At 35.4% G+C, this 13,112-nt stretch overlaps 1 protein-coding gene across 3 annotated transcripts in view; it reads right to left on the bottom strand.

Annotated features, from left to right (window-relative positions):
* Positions 1–13,112, bottom strand: part of TBC1D12 (TBC1 domain family member 12) — a 90,473-nt gene that overhangs the window by 44,708 nt on the left and 32,653 nt on the right. For 2 of the 3 annotated variants that reach the window (XM_057735198.1, XM_057735199.1), the window contains exon 2: positions 6,366–6,489. In XM_057735198.1, the coding sequence (XP_057591181.1) occupies positions 6,366–6,489 (124 nt within the window). Of the gene's footprint in view, positions 1–36; positions 57–6,365; positions 6,490–13,112 lie in introns of those variants that run through there. The other variant, XM_057735200.1, reaches the window with a different exon arrangement.

A 13,112-nucleotide genomic window follows, 5' to 3' on the forward strand; every position in this document is an offset into this window, starting at 1 on the left:
GAATTATCAGACACAGGCTGTAAGAACTATACTTACTATGTTTAAGGAGATAAAGGCCAAGCTTGAAATTTCAGCAGGGAACTGTAAACTGCAAAAAGTGATACAGCAGATTTGAAAAAGAAACACAAGAATTGAAAGCACAAAATTGACATTAAGAACTCAAAGTACGGGGCTGAGGGATCTGTATTTTTAATACATTCCCTAGGTAATCCACTATGGCTGAGAACCAGAATCATAGACTACTACAATAAATCTTAATGTCCTTGTTTGCAAACCCACTCTTTTCTAATTTAACTTCTACAATGCCTCTAGAATTTTTCTAATATATGAATTTGATGTCTCAGTGTTTTAAAGTATTTTGTTTTAAAGTATTTTGGTTAAAACCCAACTTTCTAACCTTGTGGCTTCATCATCTACCCTATATCCCTGAAATACTGACCCAATATTGAGCTAAACAAGTCTGGTGCATTCCTGCTTGTTCACTTAATTTTCTCTAACTGGAATGGCTTTCCCCATCTTGTCTACCTGGTGAAATCCTATTAGTATACTTCAGAACACAAACTGCATGTCATCCTGAGCAAAATTAATCACTCTTTCATCTCTGCTCTCCTACTTTGTTCACAACTGTATTACAGCACTCACTATACTATATTAAAACCATACATGAACCTTCCCCCTCCTTCCCACGGTTATACTAAAATAGCTGAAAGGCTAGGACTCATATTTATCTATTTCCCAAGAACCTGAACCACGCCTATTGCATTACACAGAGTCAATGTATGTTGATAAATTACACATTCATTGAAATGAAAGCCAGACAATCTTAAAGAAGAATCTAGAATCAATTAAAGAATTTTGTCCTTCAAGTTCTACTACAGAAAAGGTTTAGAGCTTGCTGATATGAGGTCACAGAGTAAGTTGGTCACAGAGTGGTATCCTACCACATTCTGATGCCTTTGGCTCTGTATCTAAAGGGATTCACCAGAAAGAAGGTATACTAGGAGAGAATGTGAGAAAAGATCAGTCTAAGGGTTCAAAAGGGAGGGTGGCAGGAGTCTTTGAACAGCTTCTTGCAGGAAAATATGGGGTCTGGGGAGAAGAAAGAATAGAATAGGAAATCTCTTTTAAAGACAAGTGAAAGCAAAAACAGCTTCATGTGTATAGAGAGTGACTCAACTTTTGAGTTTCAGTGAACAGTGAGAACACTTCCTCCTAAAGGAGTCAGTGTTAAATCCATGTCAGTAAGTAAACCCTCATATTTCTATATTATGTGAACAGTTTATAGACAGCCAGAATAATGTTTCAGAAATGGAAGAAACTCCCCATGTGGACATCTCTATCATCTCAAGACTGTGTCTGCCCAAAATAAAGAGGCTCTCTTACACAACCTCATCCAAGAGCCAGGGAAATTATCATGCTTGGAGTAGAGAGTATAGCCAATTAGGTTGCCTTTACTGATTTATTCCAGAATCTATGAATTAGAAGAAATAAAATGCATCCCATAATTCAAGCTTAACTGAAACCTTGGAGCAAAGCATTTCACCACCCTCTGGCATATAGAAGTGCCTTAATAAACTTCATTTTGGCAAAGTTATCAGCACAATTTTGTTTGTTCAGTGTAATTTGAAGCCTAACATAATTACAAGTCTGACATAATGACAGAATGAATACAACTTATACTATAACTTTGATACTCAAACTGTATGTTTGGAATCAAGTAACAAGCAAGACTATTTTCAAACTATTTTCAAACTGCAACTCCTTTCCAAGTTTCTGTTTCTAACTATGAAAAAAAAAAATTCCCCCAAACTGTGCCTTGTTCAGTTTGTGAGAACTTATAATTTTTATCCTTTTTTTTTTTTTAAACCTAATTTAGCCTTCTTTCTTATGGCTTATACTTCTCTTCCTCCCAGAAGCACACGTCTGAAGATTGAGAGCTGTTATAAATTCCTCTCTCAATCTTCAGACCACACAAACTTACATTTGTGAAATAAATTTATTCATACAAAGACATAATAATTTATCATTAACTATAGGGAACACACATGCAACTAGAAAGCTAATTATTCACTACCTTTCCAAGCTGACAATACATTAGGTAAATAAAGGTGAAAAAAACATGAAAGTGTGTAACAGTTCTAAGGACTTATCAAAAACAAATTCTGATTAGTCCAGTCCCTCCACAATTTAACAACAATGAAGGAAGTAGTTCGTTTATTGCAGTGCTCACTTCAATTTTACACCAAAGGTATCTATACTTAAGCATAACTAGAACCAACAAACCGTTTTCAAGTATCCTAATGCTACATACACCAGTAAAGTCAGTAACCAGAAAATTAAGCTCTACACCTGCAAAGTGTTATATATTTACTGCTCACAAAGCATGTGTAGTCTAGTCCTTTCTACAATGCTGTTGCTCTTGAAGTTAAAAATTTCAAAATCAAAGGCTTAAATGAGGAGAGTGACCTATTCTACTTTTAGACAATGCTCAGATTAAGAAATCAGTGTCTTAAAACTTTTTTCCTTGCCTGTCAAAAGTGATTCAACCACTCAACTAAAACATCGCTCAGAAAAAGACGAGTGATGAAAAACATGAAACATCATCTAAGGTACTATGATCTAATTTTCTCATAATGAAAAAGATGCCAACATAAAAACAGTGCCAAGCAAAAGAACCACTTTCTACTGAAAGACTGTCAGTTTGACATAAATAGAGTATACTCAACCTAGTATGCAATCATGTTACAATTATACATAACATGGAGCATTTGAAATAATTCTCATTTGCAGTTTGGAGGTCATAAGACAATCTATGTAGCTGTATTCCAACTTCAGCCTATTAATTTAGAAAAACCAAAAAGTATGTCAATTGAACTACAATATAACTGAAATACTATTTATAATTAATAGATGCAATTTTTAACATGGCTCACCAACCGGTTCAAATGGCCACAAGCAGGAATTTCACACCTGCAAGAGAACACATGTGATAATCCTCATAAAATAACATTATGAATATTCATGTGATTTGGGAATTGACTGTCAAGTTAAATGCCAAATTCGAGTCAGTCTGACTTTGCTATTACCCTAAAATGATTTTTATGTTTCTTTACTGTTAACATGGAAAGCACTAAAATTGATCAGATCTTTAATAAAATTTCCTACAAGAATAAAACTTTAAAAAGTTTTTAACCTACAAGTATCTTTCACTTTTGAACTTCATATGTCTCTGAAAAACTACAGGTACAAAACACATAAAGTAAGGGGAAAAAATTATATATAGCAACATTTTGTTCGTGGAAAAAAAAATAACACCATATAAGTAAAAATATACACACATGAAAATAATTGTGTTTTCCACACAAAAACTGAATTTTAAAAGGCCTAAAAATGTGAAGGGAAAGTAAAATGAGACATATCTTCCTATAATGTTTTATATTTCATAGAGAACATAATCATGAGTTATTTGTGCAATTAATTAATAGAGAAAAAAGATTGTAAATCAAACCCTACTTTATGGTTTAGTTTATAATCTTACAGGTGTCTTTCTACTAGAAAAAAATTCTGGCCCCTAAACATCTACTCATCCTTAAGAATACGGCAACTCCTTTCTGAATATTTGCTTAATAAAATATTTATCCTATAAAATACTACTACTACTCTAATATTCTAACAAACTTTACTGTTCTGCATTCAATAACCAAGTGAGGCATCTTTAGAAAGGCCAAAGGAATCTATTTTTTCCTTAGTACTTCTAGCACTGCCTCACTTTTTCAGGCAGTTTTACATTGGAATACTAGCTACCTTCATTTTCCATAGCCTTAATAGCTTAAGACCTTATCCTAAAACATGACAAATGTGTCTTAACATTCTTCATGCCTTTACTCTTAACATCAATTTAAATTTCTGATTCCAAACAAATAACACACATTTGAAAGGAGTACATGGTCAAGGATCTCAAATGTAGTTTTATATGGATAATGGTTTACAGAGTTTAGAAATCAGGCCTGTAAAAAACATGTTTCCAAGTGGGAACAGAGACAGAAAGTTATAACTTTACCATTACCAATAAAAGAAAATCATGCCCACTTTTAAAGTGACAATTGCAGGGAAGAGAACAGCAAAGTGAGACAAATGGGGAGTAGAAGACACAAACAGTAGGGAAAGAGAAAGCAGAAAGGGAGAGGCAGAAACATATTCCATTACATGGTGAAAGAGATACATATTTTTGAAGGTGGAAAATGGTCAGAGGAACAATGACTTCACTATCCATCACGGCCCCCAGAAAACAAACAGAACCATGAAAAAGGCACCAAAATACACACTAGTCCCTGCACACAACTGGAAAGCTCAAAAATTAAGAGCAGCAGCTGGGAGAAATCATCATGTAGAAAAGGCCAGAAAAGGGGCTATAAAGGGTAGAAACTGCATTTCAACTCCGCTTCTTCTTCCCATATGAAAATAAGAGTTGTTTTTTCCTGACCACTCATCAAATTTTCAAACAACATATATATAAAAAGGAGAGAGAATGTGAGGCTTTGGCTTTCCAAAATGAAAACAGCAGATTAAAGGTACAGACATATCAGTAAACAGATAATTATCCACTAGTAATTTATTTAGAGACCTGCAGTAAGAAAATATCACAGAATGTTAGTTTACATAAAGATATTAAAGTATGTGCACATGCATATTTCATATAAACTACCATAAAGTCAAGAATACAAACCTTCAATAGCAAGACCACTGTTTTTGCCTCTAGAGGGCGAACTTGGTCTTCTGAAAAACTTTAGACAAGAGAAGTTACTTTCAGACTTTACAAAAAAAGAGTTAAAATTTAAGATGTCCAGATAGCAAAGATTCCCAAATTTTCTTGGATTAACAGTAACCTTAGTGTCTCAGTAATTTTTTCTTGGCACCCCCTAAACAAACAGAAATACTTAATCATTCTGTTTAATAAGTAGTTATGTCCAACAATTAAGTAAAGATTTATGTCCTAGAACGTAGTAGCCATTTGAAAAAATAATACACCTAGATTAAAAGAAAAAAGCTTTACTGCAGTCTTAAATAACCACAATTAATTACTAATTGGGCATGTGTGTCTTTTGTGCACTGTACAACTTCACAAACCTTGAAATCAGATGGGATACCATCACCTTCATTTCCTGTTCCACACTGATTTTTGCACAGTATCTGATTTTTATCACAGCTAACTCAGAAAAACCAGATTCACAAAGGTACAATGCCACAGAAAATATACCGGTATTTAATGTTGAAACTGTGTACTATGTCAAGCTATCAGTCTGCACCATATCTAACAGATGTGGAGTTATCATATCACTGAGTCTGTCATGGTTCCCCCCGCCTTAGCTGCAGCACATGGGGTGCCCTAGGCACACAGCTTGGGAATCACAGCATTAGTTTTAAGTCTCAGCAGCAGATAAACTAGTTAACATTTTAATTACTTGTACATAAAACTAACTATAACAAATACTTTTAAAGATCTAAAAATTATACTCTTATTTACTTGGGAAACCAGTTTTTTCTTTTGCGCAACAAAAAGAACACTATTAAATCCTTAAAGGATGATATTTTTTCCAATTTGAATGATGATTATTGCTTTAATGTGATTATTTTTATAAATGCTGGATGTGCTAAATTTGATAAATTGCAACTGGAAGGAGAGAAACAGGAAGTTTATTATTATACCTCCTTCTGAGAAACAGCTTCTCTGAAATTAAAAATGGTGCAAATTGGTAAGTCTCACTGCTTTCCTGTCTAACTGATCTCCTAGTATTGAGGAGCACAAGTCAGGAGTCAAGTAAGATCTGAAATTCTTAAGAACTCAAGAATATGGATATTAAAACAGATAACAGAAGAGCTGGCTCCTAAATTACTAGGAACAGAGCATATACCCACTCATCTCACAAAGTCCTTGGTTAAGACAGCAAACCAGAAAAGTGACCAAGGGAAGAGTTCAACCTCAAAATCTACTCAGTTTTCACTTTATACTGCTTCATTAGTTCACAAACACCCATTATCCATAAAATCTGTGTCACTGGCAAATACTACCATGTTCAATCAGAAGTCAAAGTATGTGGTAAGAATGGTTTGCCAAGAAAAAAAAAAAAACAAAAGAAAAAGCTATCCAAGGAATAACTAGGAAAGAAAATCAATGCTTTATTACTGTAAAGAATTTTCACAACCATAAAAGATAGTTAAAAATATGTGTCATGCTTTTAAAAAAGACTTAAAGTTACTACATCTATAGTCCCAAAATTTTACATGTTAAAAAAAATGAATCAAAGTAGAATATGGTTAATTATCTAGAAAAGCAAGACAAACCACATAGCTATATTAGTACTTACCTGCTGAATGATTTTGGAAGTTTTCTGAAGATTCTCTCTGGGAGGAACTTTACCAAATAATTTCCAACCAGGAGCACTATGTACAACTGATTTGAGTTCCTTTGTCCTTTTTGGAAAAAGGTTTCTGAAACACAGAAAAGTTAGATGAATTGTGTTTCTGGTAACAGGGAACTACTTAATAATTTTTGAAGTATGTTTATTCTCAAGACAAATACAAAATTCTTTTAAATAAAATTATTTCTACTACTTATACTACTGACTATTAAACTAACAAGACTCATTTAAGATTACAGTACCTGGCTTATAAAGAAGAATCAACAGCGATATTAAAGAGGTAAACACATTGGGAGAAAAATGACAGCTATAAATAAAATGTAAATATTTGCTTTAGATTAGCTACAAAATGCAGTAGAATTGACTAAACATGTACTTGACAATAAAAGCCAAGAATCTGAGAGCAAAAATGTTAAAGAGAACTTGTATAAAATAGGTAAAGGACTACATAATATAACTTTTGGGGAAAATACTATCTAATTATCCTCAGTAATAATTTGTTATTGCTTGAAATAAAAGAGTATCTACTGAGCCTCTATTCCTACAACATATGTATATGCAAATTGTTTTCCCTAGGATAGGTATGCACAAGAAAAGTTTACTGCCAGTCAACATGTAACCTAGTAAGAAAGCATCTCTCACTGAAAATCTAAAAAAAAAAAAAAGAATCTGCAGAAGGATCAAGGATTTTACCTATTATCTCCATGCCCTTACCATCCAAATTAAGTATCTATTGCACATTTAAGCAGGAATGATATTCAAAATACGTATACATCAATAGAGCATGCCAGGGCACCATGGACCAATCAGGAAGGTACAATGAATCCAACTGGATATAAACCCTTCATATAAGCTGTGATACAAATATTCATTATGAAAATTTTTAATTTGCACATACAGTTACAAACAGTCACAAAGTATTTGAAATCCCAAATAACATGGCTCAGCTACACTCAAAGTGTCATATAAATATATCTGTTCTTCAGAACAGAGAACTCAGAGGTAAGCCCAAGCACATATGGGCACCTTATCTTTGACAAAGGAGGCACGAGTATACAATGGAAAAAAGACAGCCTCTTCAATAAGTGGTGCTGGGAAAATTGCACAGCAACATGTAAAAGAATGAAATTAGAACACTTCCTAACACCATACACAAAAATAAACTCAAAATGGATGAAAGACCTACATGTAAGGCCACACAGTATAAAACTCCTAGAGGAAAACATAGGCAGAACACTCTATGACATCCATCAAAGCAAGATCCTTTTTGACCCACCTCCTAGAATCATGGAAATAAAATCAAGAATAAATAAATGGGACCTCATGAAACTTAAAAGCTTTCGCACAGTGAAAGAAACCATAAACAAGACAAGAAGACAACCCTCAGAATGGGAGAAAATAGTTGCCAACGAAGCAACGGACAAAGGATTAATCTCCAAAATATACAAGCAGCTCATGAAGCTTAATACCAAAAAAGCAAATAACCCAATCCACAAATGCACGGAAGACCTAAATAGACAGTTCTCCAAAGAAGACATACAGATGGCCAACAAACACATGAAAAGATGCTCAACATCACTTATCATCAGAGAAATGCAAGTCAAAGCCACAATGAGGTATCACCTCACACTGGTCAGAATGGCCATCATCAAAAAATCTAGAAACAACAAATGTTGGAGAGGGTGTAGAGAAAAGGGAACTCTCCTGCACTGTTGGTGGGAATGTAAGTTGATACAGCCACTATGGAAAACAGTTTGGAGGTTCCTGAAAAAACTAAAAATAAAACTACCTTATGATCCAGTAATCCCACTACTGGGCATATACCCAGAGAAAACCATAATCCAAAAAGAAACATGTACCGTAAAGTTTATTGCAGCACTATTTACAATAGCCAGGACATGGAAGCAACGTAAATGCCCATCAACAAATGAATGGATAAAGAAGATGTGGCATATATATACAATGGAATATTACTCAGCTATAAAAAGGGATGAAATGGAGCTATATGTAATGAGGTGGATAGACCTAGAGTCTGTCATACAGAGTGAAGTAAGCCAGAAAGAGAAAAACAAATACTGTATGCTAACTCATATATACTGAATCTAAAAAAAAATAAAATGGTACTGATGAACACAGTGACAAGATAAGATTAAAGATGCAGATGCAGAGAATGGACTGGAGGACATGAGGTTGGGGGGGTGGGGGGCGAAGGGGAAGCTGGGATGAAGTGAAAGAGTAGCATAGACATATATATACTACCAACTGTAAAATAGATAGCCAGTGGGAAGTTGCTGTATAACAAAGGGAGTTCAACTTGAGGATGGATGATGCCTTAGAGGACTGGGACGGGGAGGGTGGGGGGGAGTCGAGGGAGGGAGCGAATATGGGGATATGTGTATAAATACAGATGATTGAACTTGGTGTACCTCAAAAAAATAATAAATAAATAAATAAAATGAAAAAAAAAAAGGGACATCAACTTGATGATGGGTGATGCCTTAGAGGGCCGGGATGGGGAGGGTGGGGGGAAGTTGCAGGAGGGAGGGAATATGGGGATATGTGTATAAATACAGCTGATTGACTTTGGTGTACCTCAAAAACTGGTACAAGAGTGTAAAGCAATTATATTCCAATAAAGAGCCAAAAAAAAATTTAAAAAAATATATCTGCTCTTAGAAGTACATTATTGTGATAAGAAGAGGGTAAGTTTTTAATGCATAATATTAAGTCTATTATTCAACTTAAGAAAGGTAACAATGGACTCCTACAAACAAATATGGGTTAATCAATAATAAATTAAAGAAACACTCTCATTTCCTTGGGTGTGCAATGGAAGTGAATTGATGACAACTTAGAGTAATTTCTACTTAGGATACTCCAGAGGTTTCATCTCAGAGACCATACATAGTGACTCAAATCTCTATTTTATAATATCTCCAAGTTGGAGGTTTTCAATAATGATTATACTGAGGACTGGTATATTTAAAATAAAATTTCAATACTCAAAGGATGGCTTATTAATTTAAACACTACTTGATATCTTGTGTGCTGCTCATTAATTTATTGCATTGAAGCTCCATACTCACCCTGCAATATATGCTCTGTGACAACATGGAATTCCTTTGAGCATTTATCCTTTTAAACATGAAGCTGTTAAGCTTTCTTGATAGAGGGCACTAAAGGGACACTTCAGGAGAAAAGGGCTCTGCTCTCCTGTGGTTTCCAGCTGATGCAGCATGGCTCACTGGCTTGAGTGTGAGGCTATCCAGTAGAACTCTGCTCAGGCACATGCCTAGAACATTAAGTCCCGCATCCCACAACAAACTTGCAGCCTCAGCAACTCAACCTGCAGATGGCTTTCCTGCAGTCCTGTTAACATGTAAACTGGCACCACAAAGGCTTCCTGCAAACACTGATGCACCAATTCCCTCTGTAAGCCCCACACAGCTTAGTAGTTCTCCCCAGACAGTTCTCATCAAGCCATGCTTCCCCCACAAGCCTCAATATGGCCTGCTTACACACTAGAGGTTTGCCATCCAATCATGCAAAACACAGGAGAAAAACTTTGTCACCATGGTTTATGCAAAGAATTCTTGAATGTGGCATCAAAAGCATGACCTATAAGAGAAAAAACTGATAAAATGAGTTTAAATATCTGCACTTCAAAATACATCGCTGGCACAAAATGAAAAAGTGGAAAGATCTAGAAATCAGTCCCTCCACCAAAGTAAAAACTGAGCCAGAAAGAGCAATTGGAATCAATCATTTTAGAGCTACAGAACCTTATCAGACACTTATAACAACCAAGGGAGTACATGAAAGGTGAGACTGCTGATCTTTCCTAAGTGAACAGCATGTGTGAACCAACTACTCATCCCCCATTTCTCAGCTCCTCCCTCCTGAAGCAGTGGGGATAGCAGCCCATCAGCTCCAGGAGGAATAGTTTCTGGAACAGGCAGCAGGAGCTTCCATTGGTGGTATCTATCAGAACATTAAAAGAGAACTCTTTTTGTCCCTTTTTTTGATCCAGACATTTAAGGAAATCTTTGTCAGGTCATTAGCTAACTGCAGAGGTAACAGAACAGAAACTTGTGACCACACAGAAAAAGGATTACATGGTTTGCAAAAATAGTTTGGAAATAACACAAACAGATGACTCTAGCCCTTAATGCGCAAAAAACAGCAATCACTGAGAAGTGCGAGAACAGATTTACATAGTTACCACAATATAATACTCAGAATGTCCAGGTCTCAACAAAAAAAAAATTATAATACATAGAAAGAAACAGCAAAGTATGAACCATTCACAGGAAAAAGAATTTGGCAAAAACCATTCCCGAGGAAACTGAGTCAATGAGATTACTAGTCAAAGATGTTAAATCGACTGTCATAAATCTGTTTGATGAGCTAAAGGAAACCATGGACAAAGAACTAAAGGAAATCAAGTGGGGAGGGACTTCCCTGGTGGCACAGTGGTTAAGACTCCATGCTCTCAATGCAGGGTGCCTAGGTTCAATCCCTGGTCAGAGTAGATCCCACATGCATGATGCAACTAAGAGTTCACATGCCACAACTCAGGAGCAACTAAGAGTTCACATGCCACAACTCAGGAGCTGGCAACTAAGGAGCCCACCTGCTGCAACTAAGACCCAGTGCAACCAAACAAATAAACATTAAAAAAAAGAAAGAAAGAAAGAAAGGAAGAAAGAAAGAAAAAGAAAGAAAGAAAGAAAGATCAATCAAGGGGGGAAACGTGGAACAAAATGAAAATATCATTAAAGAGAGAGAATTATATAAAGGGACCAAACAGAAATTCTGGAGCTGAAAAGTAGAATAAAATTAAAAATTCACTAAAGGAGTTCAACATCAGATTACAAAAAGCAGAAGAAAAGATCAGCAAAAAACATGAAGATATGACAATTGAACTTATTGAACTTATCAATTATCCTCAGTTGAACTCAGAAGCACAAAGACAAAAAAAAAAAAAGAATAAAAACAAGCAGAGTCATGTACTGTAAGAGACCCAGAAGCAGAAAAAAATTTGAAGAAATAATGGCTAAAAATTTCTCAAATATGATGAAAGACTCAAATCTACACATCCAAGAAGCTTAACAACTCCAAGCACAATAAACTCAAGGAGCTATACACTGAGACACATTATAGTCAAACTGTCAAAAGACAAAGAGAGAAATTTTGAAAGCATCAAGAGAGAAGTGACTATCACAAACAAGGTATCTTCAATAAGATTAACACTTGATTTCTCATCAGACCCCATGAGGGCCAGAAGGTGTCAGGCTGACAGAATTTAAAATTCTGAAAGGAAAAAACCTATCAACCGAGAATTCTATATGCAGCAAATCTATCCTTCAAGAATGAAGGAGAAATGAATATATTTCTAGATAAACAAAAGTTAAGGGAGCTCATTCTTAAAAGATCTCCCCTGCAAGAAATATTAGGAGTTCTTCAGAGTGAAATGAAAAGTAACTCAAAGCCATGAGAAATAACATTAGTAAAATTAACAACTTAGGTAAATGTCAAAGCCAGTATCATAAGTACTTTTTTGTTCGTAACTCCACATTTTTCCTATGTAATTTAAAGGGTAAATGTGTAAAGTAATATTTACAAATTTGTTATTGGGCACATAATATACAAACATGTAATCTCTGACAATAACATAAAGGAGGAAGAACAGAGATGTACAGTATCATAGTGTTTGTACATTAATGAAACTGACTTGTATGCTAATGAAATGAATTTGGTGGTATTCAAACTAGGTTGTTTTAAGTTTAAGATGTTAATTGTAATCCCTAAAGTTACCACAAAGAAAATAACTTCAAAATATACATAAAAGAAGGGAATCAAAATGGTACGCTAAAAAACTCAACTAAATACAAAAAGTGAGGGGCTTCCCTGGTGGTGCAGTGGTTAAGAATCCACCTGCCAATGCAGGGGTCACGAGTTTGATCCCTGGGCCAAGAAGATCCCACATGCTGAGAAGCAACTATGCCCATGCACCACAACTATTGAGCCTGCCCTCTAGAGCCCTTGAGCCACAACTACTGAGCCCATGTCGCAACTACTGAAGCCCACGCACCTAAAGCTCATGCTCCACGAGAAGCCACTGTAATGAGAAGCCTGCACACCACAACAAAGAGTAGCCCCACTCTCCACAACTAGAGAAACCCCACATGCAGCAACGAAGACCCAACGCAGCCAATAAAAAAATAAATAAATAAGTAAATGAGTAGCCCCCCCGCCACAACTAGAGAAAACCCATGTGCAGCAACAAAGACCCAATGCAGCCAAAAATAATAATAAAATAAAATAAATCTTTAAAATAAATATAAATAAATACAAAAAGTGATAATGGAGGAACAAAAAACCATATAAGACATACAGAAAACAAACAGCTAAATGGCAGAAGAAAATTCTTCCTCATCAACAATGAATTTAAATATAAACTGATTAAACTCTCCTACTAAAAAGAGAGTGACTGGCAGACTGGATTAAAAACACTATATGCTGTCTATAAGAAGTTCATGGTATTTAAAAAAATTTTTTTAATACATTTATTCATTTACTTATTTATTTTTGGCTGTGTTGGGTCTTCCTTGCTGCGCGCGGGCTTTCTCTAGTTGCAGTGAACGGGGGAGCTACTGTTCGTTGTGGTGCACAGGCTTCTCATTGGGGTGG

Source organism: Hippopotamus amphibius, chromosome 5, assembly GCF_030028045.1.
Source record: "Hippopotamus amphibius kiboko isolate mHipAmp2 chromosome 5, mHipAmp2.hap2, whole genome shotgun sequence".
NCBI classification, from domain to species: domain Eukaryota; kingdom Metazoa; phylum Chordata; class Mammalia; order Artiodactyla; family Hippopotamidae; genus Hippopotamus; species Hippopotamus amphibius.